Source organism: Lynx rufus, unplaced genomic scaffold (genome assembly GCF_022079265.1).
Source record: "Lynx rufus isolate CCGP_SWC_20201006 ecotype Redwood Valley unplaced genomic scaffold, mLynRuf1.p SCAF_10, whole genome shotgun sequence".
Classification (NCBI taxonomy): Eukaryota; Metazoa; Chordata; class Mammalia; order Carnivora; family Felidae; genus Lynx; species Lynx rufus.
Window position 1 is genome coordinate 441,097 of NW_025814824.1, and position 23,480 is coordinate 464,576.

At 38.9% G+C, this 23,480-nt stretch overlaps 1 protein-coding gene across 3 annotated transcripts in view; it reads left to right on the forward strand.

Moving 5' to 3' along the window:
* Nucleotides 1-23,480, forward strand: part of CENPP (centromere protein P) — a 229,886-nt gene that overhangs the window by 35,110 nt on the left and 171,296 nt on the right. For all 3 annotated transcript variants that reach the window (XM_047100513.1, XM_047100518.1, XM_047100519.1), the window contains one exon: nt 22,463-22,559. In XM_047100513.1, coding sequence (XP_046956469.1) covers nt 22,463-22,559 — 97 coding nt within the window. The remainder of the gene's footprint in view (nt 1-22,462; nt 22,560-23,480) is intronic.

Below are 23,480 nucleotides of genomic sequence, written 5' to 3' on the forward strand. Positions count from 1 at the left end.
CAGTAGCTTCCCATCTTCCCCTCCATTCGTATTTCTGTCTCTGTGACTTTTAATCATGGTTATTTTAATGTCCCTGTCTCATAGTGCCAACATCTGTATCATCTTGGAGCCTGATTCTGCTACTTCTGGGGTCTTTTTTCATGAATTTTTGTATGTCATCATTTTTTTTTTTTTTTAGTGATACGTTGTGGAAAAACAGAGACTGAAGCAAATAGTATTTATGCTCAGAAATGGGTACGTTTATCATGCTAGTAGTGTGGCGTCAATTCAGAGTGGTCAGCAGTTGAGCTGGTTTGGGATTTTTACTGTTTCCGTCATCAGTAGGCTTCAAATCACCACCTCACCATAGGTTTCAGATTCTTCCATCTGTGAACTCAAATTCAAGGTCTGGTTTTCCTTATGCTTAGAATGTGGTTTTGGGAGCTGGAGGCTTCTTCTCTGTGTTCCAGATCCACTCAGCTTTCTGCCTTTCTAAGGGGAACCTTTCTCCATGTGCTTGACGCTCCCCAGTAGTAGTTGTTGATGCTTATTACTTGGTGCCAGGCTTGTGGTGGGCACAACGGGAGTTCTCTGTTTTCAGGGTCCATCCTCAGTATTGGGCAGTCCTGTGTACCTGCACCTCAGGGGTTGGGCTCCCCAGTGTTCCTGCACCTCCTGCCCAGTAGAGCCAAAGCCCGCCTGGATCTGGGGTTGGTCTTGGCCAGGAGAGACTTCCATGTTCCTCTTGCAGGGTTATCAGATGAATGCTTGGTGTTAGTGTAGGATCCTGGGCCCAGTGGGTTTCCTGCCCCTCCCATGGAATGGGGTTTTTGCCCTCTTCCTGAAGCAGTGGATCTTTGTCTTGGTAACAGGAGTGTTTTCTGTCCATCTCCCAACATTAGATGAGTTTGACTTGTGCTCCTCCCTTGGAAGCAAGAGATTTTTTCTTCCATTGCTTTGTTGCCCTTTTTTCAGCATTTCGGGGTTTTTGGTTTCCATCAAAGAAGAATGCTGGCTTCACTTTGTTCCTGGCAGTGCCTGTGCCAGAGGCAGGGAGCTCTCTCTGACATGACCCTGGTTTTTCTGGTGGTGTCCCTTTGTGTCTGGGGTTCCAACCTGTTCCAAAATGACACTCTATCCCGTATTCGTTGTTAAGAATTTGTCAAAATTTGGGGCACCTGGTTGTCTCAGTTGGTTGAGCATCCTACTCTTGATTTCGGCTCAGGTCATAATCTCACAGTTCGTGATTTCAAGCTCTACATGGGGCTCTATGCCAATGGCGTAGAGCCTGCTTCGGATTCTCTCTCTGCCCTTCCCCTGCATGCACATGCTCGCGCTCTCTCTCTCTCTCTCTCTCTCTCTCTCCTTCTCTTTTTCTATATCAAAAAAAAAAACCAAACAAAAAAAACAAAAGAAAAGAAAAGAAAAAAGGAAAAAACTTAACAACAAAAAAAGAATTTATGAAATTTTAGCTGATTTCTTGTTACCCACTTGAATAGGGACTGCTTTCCTCTCCTAAGTTGACCCAGGAGCGAACAGTTTGTGTCATGTCTTTGCTTTGAGGAAGAAAAATTTATTGGTTGCCTTGTGGCTTTGGGTCTCTAATAGACTCAAGAAATGTTATGATTTTATAGATCCAGATTTGTTTAATGACACGTGTGGATGGTCTCTGCAGCTGTTTACATCCTTAGTAGAATCAGAGCTCTTTCCATTATTTTCTCTGATTCTCATTCCAGAGTTGGGGACATGCTCTCTGTTCACCTTCTATATCTGTTTTACCCTTTTTTTATACTTTCTATTTCTTTGTATCTTTGTGCTTATTCCTGATTATTCCTCAGATCTGTATTTCAGTTCAGCAATTATTTCTTCATTTTCTGACTAATCTGCTTTTAAACCCCCCTCTACTAAATTTGCAATTTCATGGACAGTACTTGTCATTTGTGAAAGTTCTGTGTCTTTTTACATTTTCCTGTCTTTTTAAAAATAAAGACTTTAGGAGCACCTGGGTGGCTCAGTTGGTTATGGGTCTCACTCTTGGTTTTGGCTCAGGTCATGATCTCATGGTTCTTGAGTTCAAGCCCTGCATTGGGCTTTGTGCTGACAGTGTGGAGTCTGCTTGGGATTCTCTCTGTCTGCCTCTCCCCAGCTCATGTTGGTGTGTGCACACATGCTTTCTTCATGTATATATAACATAAATATATATTTATTAAAATTATATATAAATATATTTAAAACATACTTATATATTTATAATAAATATAAATATGTTATAAATATATATTTATACATAAACATATTCTTAAATTTATATAATAAACATATACCATATGTATTATATACATTTGTATATATATTTAAAGTATCTATTTTGAGAGAGAAAGTGTGAGTAGGGGAGGGGCAGAGAGAGAGCAAGATAGAGAATCCCAAGCAGGCTCTGCACTGTTAGTGCAAAGCCCAATGTGGGGCTAGAACTCACAAATGGTGAGAACATGACCTGAACCAAAGTCGGATTCTTTTTTTGTTTGTTTTAATTTTTTTTTTAATGTTTATTTATTTTTGAGACAGAGAGAGACAGAGCATGAACGGGGGAGGGTCAGAGAGAGGGAGACACAGAATCTGAAACAGGCTCCAGGCTCTGAGCTGTCAGCACAGAGCCCGACGCGGGGCTCAAACTCACGGACCGCGAGATCACAACCTGAGCCGAAGTCAGACGCTTAACCGACTGAGCCACCCAGGCGCACCCAAAGTCAGATTCTTAACTGACTAAGCCACCCAGGCACCCCTACATTTTAGTTTATATGAATTGGCCTAGGGGTGCCTGGGTGGCTCAATCAGTTGAGCATTCTACTATTGGCTTTGGGCTCAGGTCATGATCTCACTGTCATGGGATCAATCCCCATGTCGGGCCCTGTGTGCTGGGTGCAGAACCTGCTTGGGCTTCTCTCTCTCCCTGTCTCTGTGTCCTTCCCTCTCTCCTTCTCTTTTATACCCAAAATAAGTAAACAAACATTAAAAACAAACAAACAAACAAACAGCCAAGATGTTTTCCCAGAGGTTTGTGCTATTTTGCATTCACACCAGCAATGTATGAGAGTTCTGGTTTCTCTACATGCTCTCCATCATGTGCTGTTTGTGTATATTTGATTCTAGCCATTCTAGTGGGAGTGTAGTGCATCTCAGTTTCCTGATGGTTGATACTGTGAGCATCTTTACATGTGCTTTATTGCTGTCTGTTCATCCTCTTTGGTGAAGTTTATGTTCATGTCTTCCACTCATGGCCTCATTGGGTTATTTCCTTACTGTTGTTTTGAGAGTTCTTTATGTATTCTCTGTACAAGTCCTTTGTCATATATGCAATTTTCAAATATTTTCTCCCATTCTGTAACTTGTCTTTTCATTTTCTTTCCCCCCTTTTTTTTTCTTATTTAAGAATTTATTTTTAAGTGATCCCTACACCCAGTGTGGGGCTTAAACTCACAACCCCTGGGATCAAGAGTCACATGCTCTTCCGAGCCAGCCAGCCAGGCACCCCTTGTCTTTTCATTTTCATAACAGTATCTTTCAAAGAGCAAAATTTTTTTATTAAGAAGACAGTTAATCTTTTTTTTCTTTTATATGTTTTTGATATGATGTCTGTGACTTTTGTTTAACCTCAGGTCATGAAGATTTTCATCAAAATTAAAAAAAAATTTATACTTTTACCTTTTATGTTTAGATCTATGAAACATTTACATTTAATGTAATCATTGATATTTTTTGATTGAGGTCTACCCATTTAGTTATTTGTCTGTTTTATTGTTCTTCTGTTTGCTTTTCATGCATTTTCTGGATGATTTGAATATTTTAAATATTTTTAATTAAGTAAACTCTATCCCCAATTTGGGGCTTGAACTCATGACCCTGAGATCAAGGGTCACATGATCTATCAACTGAACCAGTCAGGCAACCCTATTTGAATACTTTAAAAAATATTCCATTGTATGGGGCGCCTGGGTGGCGCAGTCGGTTAAGCGTCCGACTTCAGCCAGGTCACGATCTCGCGGTCTGTGAGTTCGAGCCCCGTGTCGGGCTCTGGGCTGATGGCTCGGAGCCTGGAGCCTGTTTCCGATTCTGTGTCTCCCTCTCTCTCTGCCCCTCCCCCGTTCATGCTCTGTCTCTCTCTGTCCCAAAAAAATAAATAAAAACCGTTGAAAAAAAAAAATTAAAAAAAAAAATATTCCATTGTAATTTAATTTTTTGCTATGTTTATTATGTATTACATAAATATATATATATTTCTCCTTTGCTTCTGGACCTCCAATTGTATGAATGTAAAAGCTTTTGGCATTGTCTCACATGTCTATGAGGCTCTGTAATCTTTTTTCGGTTTTTCCTTCTGTGTTATTCAGATTGAATGGTTTCTGTGTGCTTGCCACCACGATGATATTGAACAGCTCCTTCACCACAGAAATCCTGCATATTCTTCCTTTATAGTCACACCTTTCCCCCACCCTTCAATCCCTGGCAAAACCTGCTCTGATCACTAGGGTTTTGCCTCTTACAAAATGTGAAATAAATGAAATTCCATAGAGACTGGCCTCTTTACTTAGCTAAAGTAAATGAACTGAGATTCACCCGTTTTTTTCATTTCTTGAGTAGTATTCCGTGTACTGGTACTAGTGTGTTTACCCTTTTACCCATCGGAGGACATTTGGGTGATTTCCAGGTTTTGGTGATTATGAATAGAGCTGCTGTAAACATTGATTCGAGGTTTTTGTGTGATGTAAGTTTATTCTCCAGGGTAGATAACTAGAAAGGAGTTGCTGGGTCATATGATTACAACATGTTTAAATTTATAATAAACTGGCACAGTGTTTTCCAAGGTGACCATACCATGTTGCATTCTCACCAGCAATATGTGAGAGTGACTGATAATATTTTAGTGAATAATTAACTTCTGATGTCCATCTGATTTTAGACCTAATAAAACTTTAGAATTTTTATCCTCCATTTCTCTTTATGTTTTGCTTTGTCCTTAAGAAAAAGACACTTTGAGTTATTTTACTTTTCTGACTATTCTAGTTCAGACTGAAATGTGTCACTGCCAACATTTTGTGAAAGAAATCCATAACATCTGTTTAACGTTTAGTGAAGTTTGGACTATGCCTGGGAAAAATAGATAAATTACAGTCACTCTTACAACTTGTAGAGCCAACAGTGCACAATGTTGTTCTTTCTGTAATGGAAGAGTGTGTAATGGAGTGTCCTTTGTGGAGACGTGAATGGGGGTGAAGAGTTGTGATTTAGTCCACTTTTCCATACAGTTCTGTGTTAAATTAATGTCACAGGTCAGGCTCTCTTCTCTCCCTCTGTCTCTTGAGTGTCTGGTGTCTGTAGTCTGTGTGTGTTTAAACCTGGGCTGTTGCATTTTTGAGATTTTTTTTCTTGGCTCCCTTCCTCATCACATGATTAAGAGCTTAGTTTTGCTCCCTTGTTTGATGGAGATTAAAATATGTCACTTTGGCCTGTGTAAACTCTAATGAAGGAACTGCCGCTCTTTATAGGCCGGTATTCTTCATAGTGTAATTTGTTCTCTCAGACATTAAAAAGGTATTAGTAACGGATACTAGAGTAAGATTAACACTTAATCTCCAGTGTTCCCTGTAAAATAGATGCTTATGTAACTATGTGTTAATGCATCTGTTCTTTTATTTTCATTTTCTGTGTCTCTGTTTTTTTGTTCCTTAGTTCCCATTTTCTGATTTCTTTTGGACTATTTAAATATTTTTTTACTATTCCATTTTAATTTTATCTACTGACTTTTTGGCTATATCTGGGTTTTTGTTATTTTTGTTATTTAATTACTGGCTGCTACAGGGCTTGCAGCATTCATAATCTAACTTTCAACGCTCTAGTTAGATTTAATACTTTGCCACTGCAAGTGCAACCTGGAAGGCTTGTAACCATATATGTTCCTTTCTTCTATGCTCTGTATTGTGGTTTTCACAGGAATTATGTTCATATGTGTACACTGAAAACCCCCATCAACTAGTGTTGAGATTTTTTACCTTTGACCACCATACATAATTTGAAGAACTTAAGAGAAGACGAACACTTTTGTTGTATTTACCCAAATTTCTACCATTTCTGCTGCTGCTCCTCCTGGTGGAGCTTTTTTAGAACACATTGCATGTATTATGGCTCTGGTATACATTTCTGAGGATAGAAATGATAGTCCCTTGTATATTCATAACACAGTAATCGACTTCATAAGCTGACATTGATATAAAACTTTTATCTAATTTGCCACCTGTATTTCCATTGGTTAGTTCATCTAATGATGACCTTCTCTGCATTTACTTTTCCGGTGCATTACCTGATCCAGTCTAGTGTCAAGTATCGCATGTAATTGTCATGACCTTTTAGATTCCCTTTAATTTGGAACAATTCTAGAATCTTTCTTTGCCTCTTATTACTTTGCCAGCTTGACAAAATACAGGTGTTCTATCTTTCCTGCCCCCTAGTAGAACGTTCCTCATTTTGTCTTCGATCTTTATTCAAGATCCGTTGCTGTTCTGAAACAAAATACTGTATCGGTGATATGTTGTCCTTCTCAGTTCTCTGCCCATGTAGGTGGCAGTAATTTTGATTCAGTCATACTGTCGCCTTACTGTCCACTGTATGGTCCGTGATTTGTGTTTTTGTTTTTTTTGCCTTCTCTTGGAATAATAGGCAGTCTGTGAGGAGACACTATGACCACACAGATACTAGTCTGTGAGGGACACTGTGACCACGCAGATGTTAATGTCTGTGAGGGGACACTATGCCCATACAGATACTACTCATCATTAAATTTTCTGCTTAGATTTAGCATCCCCTGGTGACTCTTGTGTGATCACTCTTTGTTGTGATGGTTGCAGAATGATGACGTTTCAACTCTGGCTCTTCCTCCACTTATGTCAGTAGATATTAGGCCTTATGCTGCAGAAATAGATCTCCTGGGGGCACCTAGGGCTCAGTTGGTTCAGCGTCCGACTCGATTTTGGCTCAGGTCATGAATTCACAGTTCGTGTGATTGAGCCCCATATTGGGCTCTGTGCTGACAGCGTGGAGCCTGCTTGGGATTCTTTCTCTCCTTCTCTCTCTGTCCTTCCCCTACTCATGCTCTCTCTCTCTGTCCTTCTCAAAATAAATAAATAAACTTAAGAAAAAAGAAATAGATTTCCTTTCTTCTCTATATATGTGTGTCTGTGTGTACATATCTATTTACTATGGTATGGTTTCATTCTTAGTTATGTTTAATATTTATAATTCCTTACTCTACTTTGGTGTGCAAATTGTCTTACACTGGACCAGTGGGAACAACTTCAGGCTGGTTCCTGAATCCATGTGATATTCCCTCATTATATTTTTGAGCACTTCCTTCTATTCTGGCCTAAAAAGATTTTCCAGGCTCATATGGAAAACATACTGGCTGGTAAGTGTTGTTGTAAGTGCTATGGGACCAACAGCGCACAACAGTGAACATCTGCTATGTGGCAAGACTGCTCCGTGTGCTGGATTTGTAGCAGCGTGCAGACAAAACCCCTCTGCCCACAGATAGTAAACAAAACTAACATGAAAAGTAAGTAATACACCAGAGAGAGAAAAGTGGTCCATTAGGATGGGAGATAGGGAATGTGCAGGGTGAGGGAATGGTATCCAAGGTAGATAGCATGTTCAGGAGGGTCTCAATGACAGGGTGAGACGTGAGTAGGTCAGGGGCCTCACCTAATGGTGTCCTATTGTTACCAACTGCAGGTGCTCTACAAATGTACTGCATTTTGTCTTGTGGTATAATCACTCAGAGGCAGGGTAAATTATAAACGTAATAAGGACAATATATGTTGGTATAACATATTTCATTGGGTTTTTCCTTAAACTAATGACTAACGCCACTGAATTAGGAAAGATATTTCATGTCTGTGGAGCTTTTTATGTATCTTCAAAATGAAGGAACTGGATAAACTTATTTGCAAGGCTTTGCCCCATTCTCAAAATTTATATGTTTATGAATCAAAGAATAAAAATATTTCTGAGAAATGGTGGAACTTACTGGAATAGGAATAGGAATGAGAGAGCTATGAGAAGAACGTTTGTGACTTAGGTTTCCTTTACAACATGGAGTGATTGCCACTGTTTGGGGAATGCCTGTCAGCAAAACCAGATCTACAAAACACTGTTCCCCGGGGCCACCCACTTTCCATGGAATTACTTCATCTTACAGATTGCTTATTGTCTGGTATTACTTGGGGCACAGATTCCTAAACTCCTTTGGTAAGTATTTGTGCCCACCACTATTTACAATAGACTCTACTGATCTAGTTACAAGGATTCCCCAAGAATGAATTCTGTGTGTGAGGCCGGCTTGCCTTTTTTTTTTTTTTTTTTTTTTTTTTTTGCAAAGCACTCCTTTTGGGGAAAATTTTAAAAAGGCCATAACTGGAAAGGATTTGGACAGGCACCTTGAATGAACAGTACACACACGCTCATTTTTCACATCTCTGAGAGCATTTCCCAAGAATCCCTATTCAGTTAATCCCTGTACTGACTTACACAGAAGCCCTCATGGGGTTATCGTTACAAGTTCTAATAAACTTACTAAGACTAGCTTCAAAGTAGCTTCATAGTGCCATTTGCCCAATGATCATGAGCTGTCCTACACTGGCCACCTTCATAGAAATAGCACTGTAATACAACTCCAGCTGCCATGAAGACCAATTTGGTGAGGTCTCTCTGAGAAGCAGTGCCAGTGAGTTCATCACTTTCTACAGGACCATTTGCCTGAATGACCAAGAAGGGAGAAAATGAACATCACCACTGCTGCTTATATATTCTGGGGTAGTCCTTTTGCTATGTATAGGAAACAGCTTACATTTGATATATACATCTATGCTTATATGTACTGTATGGTTAATATCTAGAAGTTACGAACAAATGCATTAGAACCTGTTTTAATAGGTTTTACTATTATTTGAGTATTGTAAGGCCAACAGATTGGGAGACGGTCACCACTGAAAAGATAGTTTGTTATAGTTCACAACAAGAGGGGCACACCATGTCACTGGGGGCCACAGAGGGAAGCACTAGAGGGGCAGAGGGAGAGTGGGAGTATAGCAGTTTTTAAGGGAAGGAACAGGTGAGGCAAAATGAGTAGGCTTAGGCTTGACTAGTTTGAATAACTTCAGGAGGCTCTGGAGCATAGGGGTTGTCCCCAGTTGTGGGATACCTGACCCTGGGTAATTAGGGCAGGTGGATAGCAGCCAAAGTTTTGAGAGCTTGATAAAGGAAGTTGATGGGGTGTGGGCCTTGGACTGGTTGGATCGTGTTTGAAAAGCATGCTCACAAGCAAATTGTTTACTGTCTTTAGGAATTTGCTAACTTGAGAGGGACAGTTCCTCCAGCATCAGCAAGGCCCCAGATGTTAAAGCATCAGAATACAGAAACCAGAGGGTCAATACAGAAAGCCCTCTTTGAGTCCTTTTAAAATCCAATGCATAGATGTCAGTGAAACTAGCAGAGTAAGTAAGTACCTTCGACGGTTTTATCCTCCATAAAAGCAGCAAGAAAACTGACCAAAAGTGTGGGAATCATATTTACAAACGAACTGAGGAAGTCTTGAAGCAATCTAGGGAGCATTTATTTAGGAAAAACAGCAGAATCTTAGTAAGTAGCTTCTTAAATGCCCTGTTTCCAGTTCTCCCTTAGGAGCTCTGTGGTCACCTTGATGACTGCAAGCCTGCAGTCATGGTGACAACCGAAAGCCTGGCAGCCACCAGAGGGGACAGAATAGTTGAGAGTCCTTCAAAGATGCATTCCCTGTGAATTGTTCTCATTTGACCTGTTTTTAGTTCCCTCAAAGAACTCACTTGCAAGGCTGTATTTATTGGGTCTGATGTTGAGCTCATCAAGTGTGAAAGCCTTTTCTCTGGGAGTATCTGTTGAAGATACTTTGAAGCAATTTTTAAACTTCATAGCTGCCTGAGGTGGTACCTAACACTTGGGAACTAATAGGTTAACTAAAAACCTTAACAGAAAAGCTGGAGAATGGGATCGCCGTAAGGACTTGGGAAACTTCTGATCTATTCCTGAGACTCTAGAAGGTCGATGTGTTGGGTTGTGTGCGTGCTGAAGGTGATCTTCATGCTCAGGAGAGACCTGAGATGCCCTGCCTACCGTTCTCACTGCTGGCTGATTGCATTGTGAGGTTCTGCAAGAGCAGCAGGTGAAGGCTGAGGTGGTATTTTCCTTTGCCTGGCTGAGTATTGGAGACCTGTCCTGACACACACGAAGAGCCCCTTGGCAAAGACCGTGAATCTCTATCAAATACTAGCTAACTGAGCAGAGACTCGAGGAGCCACACAGCAGAGTATAGACTTTACAGATTTGTTCAGAAAAGTCGCTAAACAAAAAGAACAAAAAGCACAACAAACCTTGGAGAGGGGTGGAATCTGATTTCAAGAATTGTCACACTATATTGCTTAAAATATTCAGTTTTTGGGGTGCCTGGGTGACTCAGTCGGTTAAGGTGGCACTTCGGCTCAGGTCTCACAGTTCGTGGGTTTGAGCTCCTCATTGGGTTCTGTACTGACAGCTCTAAGCCTGGAGCTGCTTGGGATTCTGTGTCTCCCTCTCTCTCTGCCTCTCCCCCACTTATGCTCTGTCTCTGTCTCTCAAAACTAAATAAAACGTTAAACAAATTAAAATAAAAAATAAAATATTCATTTTTCAACGTTTATTTATTTTTGGGACAGAGAGAGACAGAGCATGAACGGGGGAGGGGCAGAGAGAGAGGGAGACACAGAATCGGAAACAGTCTCCAGGCTCCGAGCCATCAGCCCAGAGCCCGACGTGGGGCTCGAACTCCCGGACCGCGAGATCGTGACCTGGCTGAAGTCGGACGCTCAACCGACTGCGCCACCCAGGCGCCCCAAAATATTCATTTTTCAACAAAAATTATAAGACATGCAAAACAAACAAAAAAAAAAATATGGCCCATACACAGAGGAAAAGAGCAACTGATCAATAAAAACCATCCCTGAGGAAGCCCAGACATTGGACCTACTGGACAAAGGCTGTAAATCAGCTATTTTAAATATGCCCAAAGAGTTGGAGGGAACTATGCCAGTGAGGTCTCTGGTAGCAAATTAATTTTCTTTATATGAGAATCTTTACTTTCATTCTGGAAGAAGATTTTCTCTGGATGTAGAATTTTAGTTGGGTCAGACCTTTCAGCTTATGAAAAATGTAGTGCCACTTGCTTTTGGCCTCTGTGGTTCTTGGTGAGAAATACACAGTCTTTGTTTATTTTTTTGCTTTGTTTTTTAATTTTCAGACATTTGGTTGTCCTTTGAGCTTAGACGTCTGTATGAATCTATAGGCATAGGTGGTTTTTTTGGGGGGGGGTCACATTTGGGAATTACTCATTCCTTTTTTTTTTTTAATTTTATTTTTTATTTTTTAAAATTTACATCCAGATTAGTTAGCATATAGTGCATCAATGATTTCAGGGGTAGATTCCTTAGTGCCCCTCACCCATTTAGCCCATCCCCCCCCCCACAACCCCTCCAGTAACTCAGTTTGTTGTCCATATTTATGAGTCTCTTTTGTCCCCCTCCCTGTTTTCATATTATTTTTGTTTCCCTTCCCTTCTGTTCATCTGTTTTGTCTCTTAAAGTCCTCATATGAGTGAAGTCATATGGTTTTTGTCTTTCTCTGACTGACTAATTTCACTTAGCATAATACCCTCCAGTTCCATCCACGTAGTTGCAAATGGCAAGATTTCATTCTTTTTGATTGCCAAGTAATACTGCATTGTATGTATGTGTATATATATATATACCACATTTTCTTTATCCATTCATCCATCGATGGACATTTGGGCTCTTTCCATACTTTGGCTATTGTTGATAGTGCTGCTATAAACATGGGGGTGCATGTGTCCCTTTGAAACAGCACACCTGTATCCCTTGGATAAATGCCCAGTAGTGCAATTGCTGGGTCGTAGGGTAGTTCTATTTTTAGTTTTTTGAGGAACCTCCATACTGTTTTCCAGAGTGGCTGCACCAGCTTGCATTCCCACCTTCTTTTTTTTTTTTAATGTTTATTTTTGAGAGAGAGAGAGAGAGCGAGCACGCGTGCGTGGGTAGTGGAGGGGCAGGGAGAGAGGGAGACACAGAATCTGAAGCAGACTTGGGGCTCAAACCCACAAACTGTGAGATCATGACCTGAGCTGAAATCAAGAGTTGGGTGCTTAACCGACTGAGCCACCCAGGCGCCCCCATTTGATTCTTTTTTTTAAAGCTTTTATTTCTTTGTTGATACTTTCTATTTTTGCATTTCTTTCAGCAATGTTCATGATAGCTTGTTGTGGCATTTTTATGATTATTATGTTGGATTTTAAGAGTTTTTATATATTCTGGGAACCACTTATTGGATACATGTTTTTCAAATTCCACCATGGAGTTTGTCTTTTTACTACCTTGATAATGTCTTTTGATGCACAAAAGTTGGATGCACAGTTTGTTTTTATAAAATCTGCATTATTTTTTATTTTGATCACTGTTTTACTGTCATATTTAAGAAATTATAGTCATACTCAAGGTCAGATATTTGCTTCTGTGCATTCTTTTGAGAGCTTTATGGTTTAGTCCTGTATTTAGTCCTTTGATCCATTTCGAGTTGATTTTTGCATATGGTGAAAAGTCAGGGTGCCACTTCATTCTTTTCCAGTTGGATATCCATTTGTCCCTGCACATGTTTGAAAGGACTGTTCTTACCCCATCGAATGGTCTTGGCAGTCTTGTCAAATGAATTGAACATAGATCTCGGTTTTATTTCTGGATTTAATTTTATTACAGTTATCCCTATGTTTATGCCTTTGCTCCTTCCATACTGTCTATATTACTGTTGATTTGTAGTATATGTTGAAACAGGAAAATATGGGTCCTCCAGTTTTTTTCTGCTTTCTCAAGATTGTTTTGGGTGTTTAGTGTCCCCTTTCAGTTTCATGTGAATTTAGTGTTGGCCTTTACATTTGTGCAAAAATGTCATTGGGATTCTGATAGGGATTGCATTGTGTCTATAAAGAACTTTGTAGTGTATTTCCATCTTAGTAGTGTTAAGTCTACTGACCATGAACACAAATGTTTTCCCATTAATTTAGACTTACTTTAATATTTTTCGGTAATGTTTGTAGTGTACAAGTTTGGACTTCTTTGAGTAGATTTGTTCCTACATGTTTTATTCTTTTGGATGGTATTATAAATGGAATTGTTTTATTTTATTTTCACATTGTTTATCACTAGTGCATAGAAATGTGATTACATTTACCTGTATTTATAAGGGGCACTGGTTTGTAGTTTTCTTTTGTGATGTCTTAGTGTGGCTTTTATATCAGGGTAATGGTGGTCTGATAGAATGAGTTAGGAGGTGTTCTTTTTCTTTCTTTACCTTTCTTCCTGAGTTTGAGAATGATTGATGTTAATTCTTCCATAAGAATTTGACAGAATTCACCAGTGAAGCCATCTGGTGTTGGACATTTCTTTGTTGGGAAACTTCAATTATTGATTCAGTCTCTTTACTTGTTACAAGTTTATTCAAATTTTCTATTTCTTCTTCTTTTTAAAAAAAATTTTTTTTGATGTTAATTTATTTTTGAGAAAGAGATAGAATGTGAGTGGGTTGGGGCAGAGAGAGAGAGGGAGGCACGGAATCTGAAGCAGGCTCCAGGCTCTGAGCTGTCAGCACAGATCCTGACATGGGGCTCGAACTCACGAGCTGTGAGATCATGACCTGAGCCAAAGTCAGATGCTCAACCGACTGAGCCACCCAGGTGCCCCTTCTATTTCTTCTTGAGTCAGTTTTGGTAGTTTGTATGTTGTTAAGAATTTGCACAGTTCATCCAGATTATCTAATTTGTTGCCATACATTAGTTTATAGCATTTTCCTTTGCTCTTTTTTATTTCTGTAAGGTCAGTAATAATATCCCCACTTTCATTTGATTTTCGTAATTTGAATTGTCTTTTTTCTTAGTCCACTTAACTAAAAAGGGGGGCACTTTTGTTAATTTTTTCAAAGGACCAAATTTTCATTTTATTTTTCTGTTTTCTATTATATGTATTTTAACCTTAATTATTTCTTTCCTTCACCAGCTTTATGTTCAGGTTGCTCTTCTTTTTTTCAAATTCCCTAAGGTACAAAGTAAAGTTACTGATAAGATTCTTATTCTTTTTTTAGTGTTGGTATTCACAGTTATTAATTTTTTTCTTTGCCTGCTTTTACTCTTGTGTAAGGTTTGGCATATTGCATTTTCATTTTCATTTTTGTCAAATAATTTTCTAATTTCCTGTTACTCTTTGACCCGTTGGTTAAGAGTCTGTTATCTAATTTCCATATATTTCTGAATTTTTCATTTTTCCTTATCAACTCCTGCTTTTATGCCTTTGGCAAAGATTGTCTTCTAAAAATGTATCTAGATTTGTTTTGTGACCAAACATGGAGTCTGTCCTGGAGAATGTTTTATGTGCACTTGAGAACAATAAGTATTGTGCTGTTGGTGGGTGGTATGGTTTTTATATGTCTGTTGGGTCTATTGGTTTATACTGTTGTTCAGATCCTTTATTTTCTTACTGATCTTCTGACTAGTTGTATCTGTTATTAAAAGTGGGGCTTTGAAATGTCCAGCTGTTATTGAACTGTATTTCTCCCTTAATTCTGTCAAATTATGCTTCATGTATTTTGGGATCCTTTGTTAGGTGCACATATGTGTTTATAAGATATATCTTCTTGATGAGTTGATACCTGTATCTGTGTATTATGTAATTCTTTGGCTCTATAACAGTTTCTGACTTAAATTCTGTTTTGTCTCATGATAATATAGCCACCCCAGCTCTCTTTTGGTTATTATTTGTGTGGAGTTATCTTTTTCAAGCCTTTTATTTTTTTTGGCCTCTTTGTGTATATGCCTCTGAAGTGAGTTTCTTACGGACAGCATACAGATGGATCAAATTTTTAAAAATTCATTCTGCCAGTTGGACTTTTAGTTGGAGAGTTTAATCCATTTACATTGAAAAGTAATTACTGGCAAGGAAGTATTTGCTTCTGTCATTTTGCTATTTATTGTCTGTGTACCACATCGTTTTTGCTGCTCCATTACTAACTTCTTCTAGTTGAATGGATTTTCATAGGGTTCCATTTTGATTCTCTTTGCCTTATTTGTGTAGTTTTTACTTATTGTCTTAATGATTACCTTGAGGATTACAATTAACGTCTTCGACTTATAAGAACCGTATAATACCTACCTATTTTCAAAGGTATGCAAAAACTGTGTTCCCTTCTTTCTTTCCCTCCCGTTTTATGTTGTTATAATTTATAACAGGTTACATTTTTATACATAGTATACTCATGAACAGATTTCACCTTACACTCTCTATATTTATTTTTATTTATTTATTTTTTTTAATTTTTTTTTTCTATATTTATTTTTAAATCATACAGGAAAAAAAGAGGGGTTATAAATCAAAAATGCAACAATACTGTCTTTGTTACTTGCCTGTGTAATCAGTGTTTTTATTTCTTCATCAAGACTTTGAGTTACTGTACAGTATTCTTTCATTTCAGCCTGAAGGATTCCCTTAGAATTTCTTGTAGGTCAGGTGTATTAGCCATGAACTCCGTCAGCTTTTCAATATCAGAGAATGTCTTGATTTCTCCTTCATTCTTGAAAGATAATTTTGCCAGATACAGAATTTCTGGTTGACTCTCTTTCTTTTAGCACATTGAATGTCATCCCAGTCCCTTCTGGCCTCCATGGTTGTTGATGATAAGTCAGTGGTTGGTTTTACTCATGGTTCCTTATATGATGAGTGGCTTTTTTCTTGTCAATCTGAAGATTCTGTCTTTGGTGTTTGACAGGTTGAGTATAACGTGTCTTGGTGTGAATCTCTTTGAGTTCATTCTTTGTACAGTCTATGAACGTCTCAGATATGTCTAAAGCTTTCATCCAATTTGGAGAGGATTGGGCTATTATTTCTTGAGGTATACTTTCAATTTCTTTCTCAGCTCTCCTGTGACTCCACTAAGTGTTGATCTATGTGTATATGTTGATATACTTGATGGAATCTCACAGTTTTTTAGGCTTTATATATGTTTCTTTATTCTTTTTCTTCCTGTTTTTTAGAGTGGATAGTTTCACCCTTCCTGCATGCGTTTTTGCAGATTATTCTGCCTGCTCAAGTCTGTTAAATCCCTTAAGTGAATTTTTCACTTCATTTTTAAAAGTTTTTGGTTCTAAAATTTCTACATTTCCTTTTTATAATTTCTTCTAATATTCCTTGTCATACATATGGTTCTCTTGGTTCCCTTGAGTTCTTTGAATGAACATACTTAAGACATGTTGATGTAAGTTCCTTGTGTAGTAGTTCCATTGTGTTTCCTTGAGGACAGTTTCTGAGAACTTTTTTCCTTGTAGCTGGGTCATTTTATATATTTTCTTCGCATGCTTCCTTTTTTTTTAAGATTATTTATTTTGAGAGAGAGAGCGCACATGCAAGTGGAGGTGAGGGGGAGAGAATACTAAGCAGGTTCCACACTGTCAGCACGGAATCTGATGCGTGGCTCCACCTCACAAACTGCAACATCATGACCTGAGCCGAAGTCAGATGCTTCACCAATTGAGCGATCCAGGCACCCCTGCTTGCTTAATTTTTTGTGGTTGTTTTTGAATATGGACATTTTGGATATTATGCACAAAAAGGAAACACAAGCAATAAAGCAAAAATATTTGGTCTCCGGTGTCTGCATTTTGGCTCTGTGTTGGGACATTCCTTCTGCACTTAGGGAGGTCTTTCAACCCTCTGCCATTGCCTTTATTCCCTGCTTTCCCGTAGACCAAAGATCAGCCAGAGTTGAAAGCATATGGTCTTCCCAGGTCTTTTCTGAGCAAATTCCCTGCCCTGTACGTGGTTTTCCATTTCCTTCTTACATAGATTCTTTCCAAACTTGTTGTTTTCTAAAGATTCTCACTCTATACCTTTTCCTCCCTTGGTTTTCAGCATGTCTGTTGTTTCTCTGCTGATTTTGCACTTGTTGGCACCGGCTTATTCATTTGACTCTCAGTATCTTTGAGAAACGTGAGTTAAGTGGAAAATAATCAGGCCCCTTTCATTAGTGCTCAGCACTCCACAGATAGATCAAAACAAACAGAGCTCCTTTGGGAACACAAAAGAAACACAATTCTTTCGGAACAAGATCCGTCTGCTGAGGTCAGGCTGAGGTTCCACCGAGAAAGCAGGATGTCATCTTCAAGAACCACCAAGCTCAGATGGGGACGTGGCTGCATCAGCAGAAACACGGCAGTGCTGTCCTCCGCTCGGTGGCCCTTCTCCTGGTTACGTGTTTGCTGGGCTACTGTAAACGTTTTCCTGTCTTGCCAGTTTCCAGTGGGTGTGACTTGACAGTATGTGGTGGTTTTGGTGTTTCTGAGGAAGGACGTTCCCATAGTCCCTACTTTGCCATGTTTGCAGTTGTCCTTGTCAACGCGCTTTTATGCAAAAGCACATCCTGGCTCACTTTTATGGGCTATGGTTTAAATATCCTGTTTGGGTTTGCTCCTCTCATGTGCTGCCCAGAGGCCACCCTGAATTCTGGGCAGTATTGTACTCTGATTTTGTTCTTGATACCTTTGCTCTATTGTTTCTGGTCAGATTGGTGTGAAGGCCACTTGGAATGATCTCAGGACTTCATATATGGAGGTGAAGGATGCCTTTCTCTCAGTTCCTTCTCCCTGATTTGTCCCCATTCTGGGTTTGGGAGCCCTTAGTGTAGGGTGGGGAATGTTGACAAAGCATCTTCCTGTGTTTGCAGGATCCCTTTGGTGGAGAGTGGGAGTGGCATCTCCCCTAGGCTCGGTGTTGCTTGGGGTCAGATGGGGCTGATTGACAAAGCCTCCTCCCACAGCCTCACCAGCAGCAGCAGCCTTCCATCAGGAAGTGGGAGCATTGCTTCTCTGCTGGCTTTGGTTATTGTCCGCAGCATCAGTTGCCTGATTGGGAGAAAGAGGGCACAGCTCCTCTTGGACATTGGGGTTGTTTTGCATGGCCTCTCTCTCTCTCTAACCATTTCAGAAATTTTATTACCTAATTTTTGAAAGCTTTTGCTGCTATGTAATAAACCACAAAGGAAAATTTATAAACACTATTTTCGGTGGATTAAGTTCCATGATTTCAAACATTGGATTTTTTTAAAATTGAGATTTAGTTGACATATAACACTATATTTATTTTAGATGTACAGCATGATGATTCAATATACATATAAATCATGAAATGATCATTACAGTACGTCTGATTAACATCTATCACCATGTGTATTTACAGTTTTTTTTCCAATGAGAACTTTTAACATGCATACTTCTGGCAACTTTCAGATTTATAATACAGTAACATTAACTAGTCACCATGCTGTGCGTTCGTTAAATCCCCATGACTCATTTATTTTATAATTGGAGGTTGTACCTTTGGCCACCCGCAGTCATTTTGCCCACTCCCTGCCCCTGCCTCTGGCAATCACCAATTTGTCTCTGTATCTGTGAGTTTGTTATTGTTTTTTTCTTTGGGATCCCACATGTAAGTGATTTCTTACGGTGTTTTACCTTTTCTGTGTGATTTATTTCACTTAGCATAATGTCCTTAAGGTCCCAACATGTTGCAAATGACAGGATTGCCTTCTTATTTATGACTGAATAATATTCCATTGTGTTGATGTACCAGAATGAATTTATCTGTCCATTCATTGATGGGCAGTCATGTTGTTTCCATATGTTGGCTATTGTAAGTAATGCTCCAGTGAACATGGAGGTGCAGATATCTTTTTGAGTTAGTGTTTTCATTTCTTTTGATTAGATACCCAGAATTGGAATTGCTGGATCATATGGTAGTTCTATTTTTAATTTTTTTAGGAATCTCCGTAGTGTTTTCCATAGTGACTGCACCAATTTATATTCCTACCAACAGTGCACAAGGATTCCTTTTCCCCACATTTTGCCAACACTTGTGGCTTCTTGTCTTTTTGCTACTAGCCATTCTAACAGGTACAAGGTGATCTCTCATTGTAGTTTTGATTTGCACTTCTGCACTATGATGTTGAGCCTCTTTTCCTGTGTCTTCTGCCCATTTGTATATCGTCTCTGGAAAAGTGTCTGTTCAGATCCTCTGCCCATTTTTCAATCTGGTTGTGTTCTTTTGCTACTGAGTTTTATGAATTCTTTATGTGTTTTGGTTACCTACCTTATCAGATACATGGTTGGCAAATATTTTTTTTTTCCCATTTAGTGGGTTGCCTTTTCATTTTGTAGATGGTTTCCTTTGCTGTGCAGAATCTTTTTACATTTGATGTGATCCCTTGTTCATTTTTGGTTTTGTTGCCTTAGCTTTTGGTGTTAAGCCCAAAAATTCATCATCGAGAGCAGTGTACTCCCTCTTCTCATTTTATACAACCCCTGCTTTCTTAGGAACCTTTTTATCTTTTTTCTTTTTTCCTCCAACTTATGGCAGATCTGAGTTGGAGTCTGCTGTAACATCCAGATTGGGATATGCAGGAGGTAAAAATAAATCCTAAGGAACTCCTCACCCAGTCCTCCCTTAATTCTTGGAGGCTCCTACCATTCTGCCTTCTTTTGTCCACATTTCACAGTCTTCTGCTATCTGCTTTGTGTGTTATATCTATGGTTCTGAATAGTAATTGGAGTGTTTAGGTGGAGCTTACTCCATCATGATTAGAATGAGGACTTGACTCCTGTAATCATTTATGGGGTGAATGGTTAAATGAATACATTCTTCTTGTCTACAAGGTGCTCATTTTTGGATGTCAGTATAACAGTAAGTATAGTATTAAGAGCATTAAGGTAAATTGCATGGGAGCTCACAGGCATAGAAATTAAATTTTTTGTAGCTATTTTGGAATAGGACATGTAGTGTGGTGGTGAGGTCATTGTTCCGACAATAATCTGTGACACCAAGTAGAATGCCCTATAATTCAATTCTGTCCTGACACTACCCAGATTTAGTGCAGACCTGCAGGTTAAAAGCAAAGTCCTGAACATGACTGCCCCACTTCAGTGCCGTCCCTAAGTGTCAGGGGTCATCTGTACTTCCAACCTACTGACTGTAAGTTTGGGGGTTCCCACAACCCACTTAGATTTGACAGTTTGCTAGAAAGAGAAAACGCACTGAAAGTGTTACACTAAACATTGTAGTTTTATTATAAAAGCTATTTCCAGAAGTAGGCAAATGGAAGCAATGCATGTCTGGGTTCTGGAGTGGGGTGGAGGAGGAAAACCTTTCCCTGTGAACTCTGAGCACATCAGCCTCCTGTAAATCAACATGTTCACCAATCAGGAAGCTCCCCTGGACTCCGTTGTCCAGAGTTTTGTTTGGGGTTTCATTGCAGAGGCATAGTTGGTGGGATGAATGGCCATGTGATTAAAATCCTCCAGCTCCCCTTTCCTCCCTGGAGGTCTGGTTGGCTCAGAGTTCAACCCTTTCAAAATGTGGTTAGGCTTTCTGGTGACCAACCCCCATCTTAAGGCTTTGTAGGGGCCGCCTCATTAGCATAAGAAAGGCATTCTTGTCACTCAGGAATTCTAACTTTGTTCAAAGCTCTGTGCTGGAAACTGGGGACAAAGTCCAGATGTAGTCTTTCTTATTTACCAGGGTCATCAAATTCGAAATCAAGGAGAATGTGGAATTTGAATAATATCTTGAAAGATGAGTAGGATTTAAACATTTTAAGTTGGGGAAAAGGGCATTTCAGGCTGAGAGATTAGCAGTCCCTTCAACAAATGATGTTGGGAAAACTGGACCACTTTCTTACACCTTACACAAAAATGAATTTCAAATGGATGAAAGACCTAAATGTGAGACAGGAAGCCATCAAAATCTTGGAGGAAAAGACTGGCAGCAACCTCTTTGAATTTTCTGGGAGGAACTTCTTACTAGACACATCGCCAAAGACAAGAGAAACAAAGCAAACCTGAACTGGGACCTCATCAACATAAAAGCGTTCTGCATAGCAAAGGAAACAATCAACAAAACAATGGGAGAAGATATTTGCAAATGAAATTTCTGATAAAGGGTTAGTATCCAAAAATATATAAATAACTTATAAAATTCAATACCCAAAATCCAAATAATCCAGTTAAGAAATGGGCAGAAGATATAAATAGACATTTCTCCAAAGAAGACATCGAGATGGGTAATAGACACATGAAAAAATGCCCAACATCACTCATCATCAGGGAAATACAAGTCCAGTCAAAACCACAATGAGATAGCACTCACACCTGTCAGAATGGCTAACATTAACACAAGAAACAACAGGTGTTTCGAGGATGAGAAGGAAGGGGAAACCTCTTGCACGGTTGGTGGGAACACAAACTGGTGTAGCCGCTCTAGAGAATAGCATGGAGGTTCCTCAAGAAAATAAATATAGAACTACCCTATGATCTAGCAATTGCACTACTAGGTATTTATCCAAAGGACACAAAAATACAGATTCGAAGAGGTACGTGCACCCGAACGTTTGTAGCAGTGTTATCAACAATAGCCAAATGTCCATCCACTGACGAATGGATAAAGGTGTGGTATGTATACACAATGGAATACTGCTCAGCCATCAAAAAAAAAAAAAAAAAAAAAGGAAAGAAAGTCTTGCATGTGCAGTGACATGGATGGAGCTAGAACGTATTCTGCTAAGTGAAATAAGTCAATCAGAGAAAGATCAGTATCATAATTTCACTTATGTGGAATTTAAGAAACAAAACAGATGAACATATGGAAAGGAGAAGGAATAGAGGCGAGAAGGAAACAAACCACAAAAGACTCTTAAGGATAGAGAATAAACTGAGGGTTGATAGAGGGGAGGTGGGCTAGATGGAGGATGGGTACTAAGGAGGGCACTTGTGATGAGCAATGGGTGTTGTATGTAAGTGATGAATCACTGAAGTCTCCTGAAACCAGTACTACACGGTATGTTAACTAAAATTTGATTAAAAAAAAAATTAGCATTAGCAATCACACAGGGGCACATAATCAGAGTTTAAAATATAGAAATGTATCAAGGTCTGTTTTTAGCTTTAGTGTAGTATATATAAAAAACAATAAGGGGTGCCTGCGTCGCTCAGTTGGTTAAGCATCTGACTTCAGCTCAGGTCATGATCTCATGGTACATGAGTTTCAGCCCTGTGTCGGGCTCTGCTGATAGCTCAGAGCCTGGAGCCTGCTTTGGAATCTATGTCTCCTTTTCTCTCTGCCTCTCTCTCTCTCTCTCTCTGTCTCTGTCTCTGTCTCTCCTTCTCTTAAACATAAATAAACATTAAAATAATTAAAAAATAATAAGCTTAAAAAAATGCCAGAATGGGGCTCTCATTTATAGTATTTATTAATCATAAAATCTTTTATTCCTACAGAGCAGAAGATAGAAGAGATCTATTGATGTTTTTCCGAAGCCTACACTTTTTTGTGGAGTGGTGTGAATATCGTAAGTGCACATTTGAACACTTCAAGGTAGGGTCTAAAGTTTTTAGATTTAAATGTATGTGAAGAGTGAAGCTGGTTTAAATTTAAACATAACCTAAAAGTGAAGCTGGTATTAATTTGGGGACTTAACATAGATAGCATTCTTTCCTTAAAGTTTTCAAAGAGTACAAAATATTTTCATTGGCTTCTGGAATTTGCAGTTATTTGGGGTAAATGAAGAGGAATGCTTCTGTACAAACCAATGAGTCATTTGTATTATGGGATATCTTGGAAGAAGTATATTTATATTCTTACCCCCTACACATTTTGAAAAATTAATCTGTCAAGAGTACTTGAAACAAAATACAAATGCTCAAATGAATGTAATTATAGCAGGCTTATCACCTAGCACAGTCCTTACTTTCTGAGTCATACTCTGTATTTTGAGCTTCTTAATCATTGTGTATTTCAAGTTTAAGTATTTAAGCCTGATTTCAGTAAAGTAATGCTTCTTAATTCTGATAATAGATACATTTAAGGACTTCTTTTTATCCCGTTTTCTGTCATAACCAGAATTATGTTTGGCTGCATTATAATGCCTCAGGTTGTACTTAGTTGGATAGTAGCAATATTGACAGCTGTAGTCCATACAAAATCCGGTTCTGAAAGAGTCAATATAATAATATCTCAAAAGCCTAACCAGGCTGTGACTATTGTTTTTGTGATTGGTACTAACTCTTGTATATTTGCATTCTTTTTTATTATTATTATTATCACTGTTACCACTACTACTGCTATTACTTGCATTCTGTTGGGTTGAGTTAATAAAATCTGTCAGGCGTAGAATTTTCCTTAGAGTGAAACATGGTTGTACCTGTACTGTGGTCCCTTGAGTTCTCTCACTGTTGTTTACTTACAGGTGCTCTTGCACCCAAACAGTTAAATAGCTTTGCTTCATAATTGGTAAAT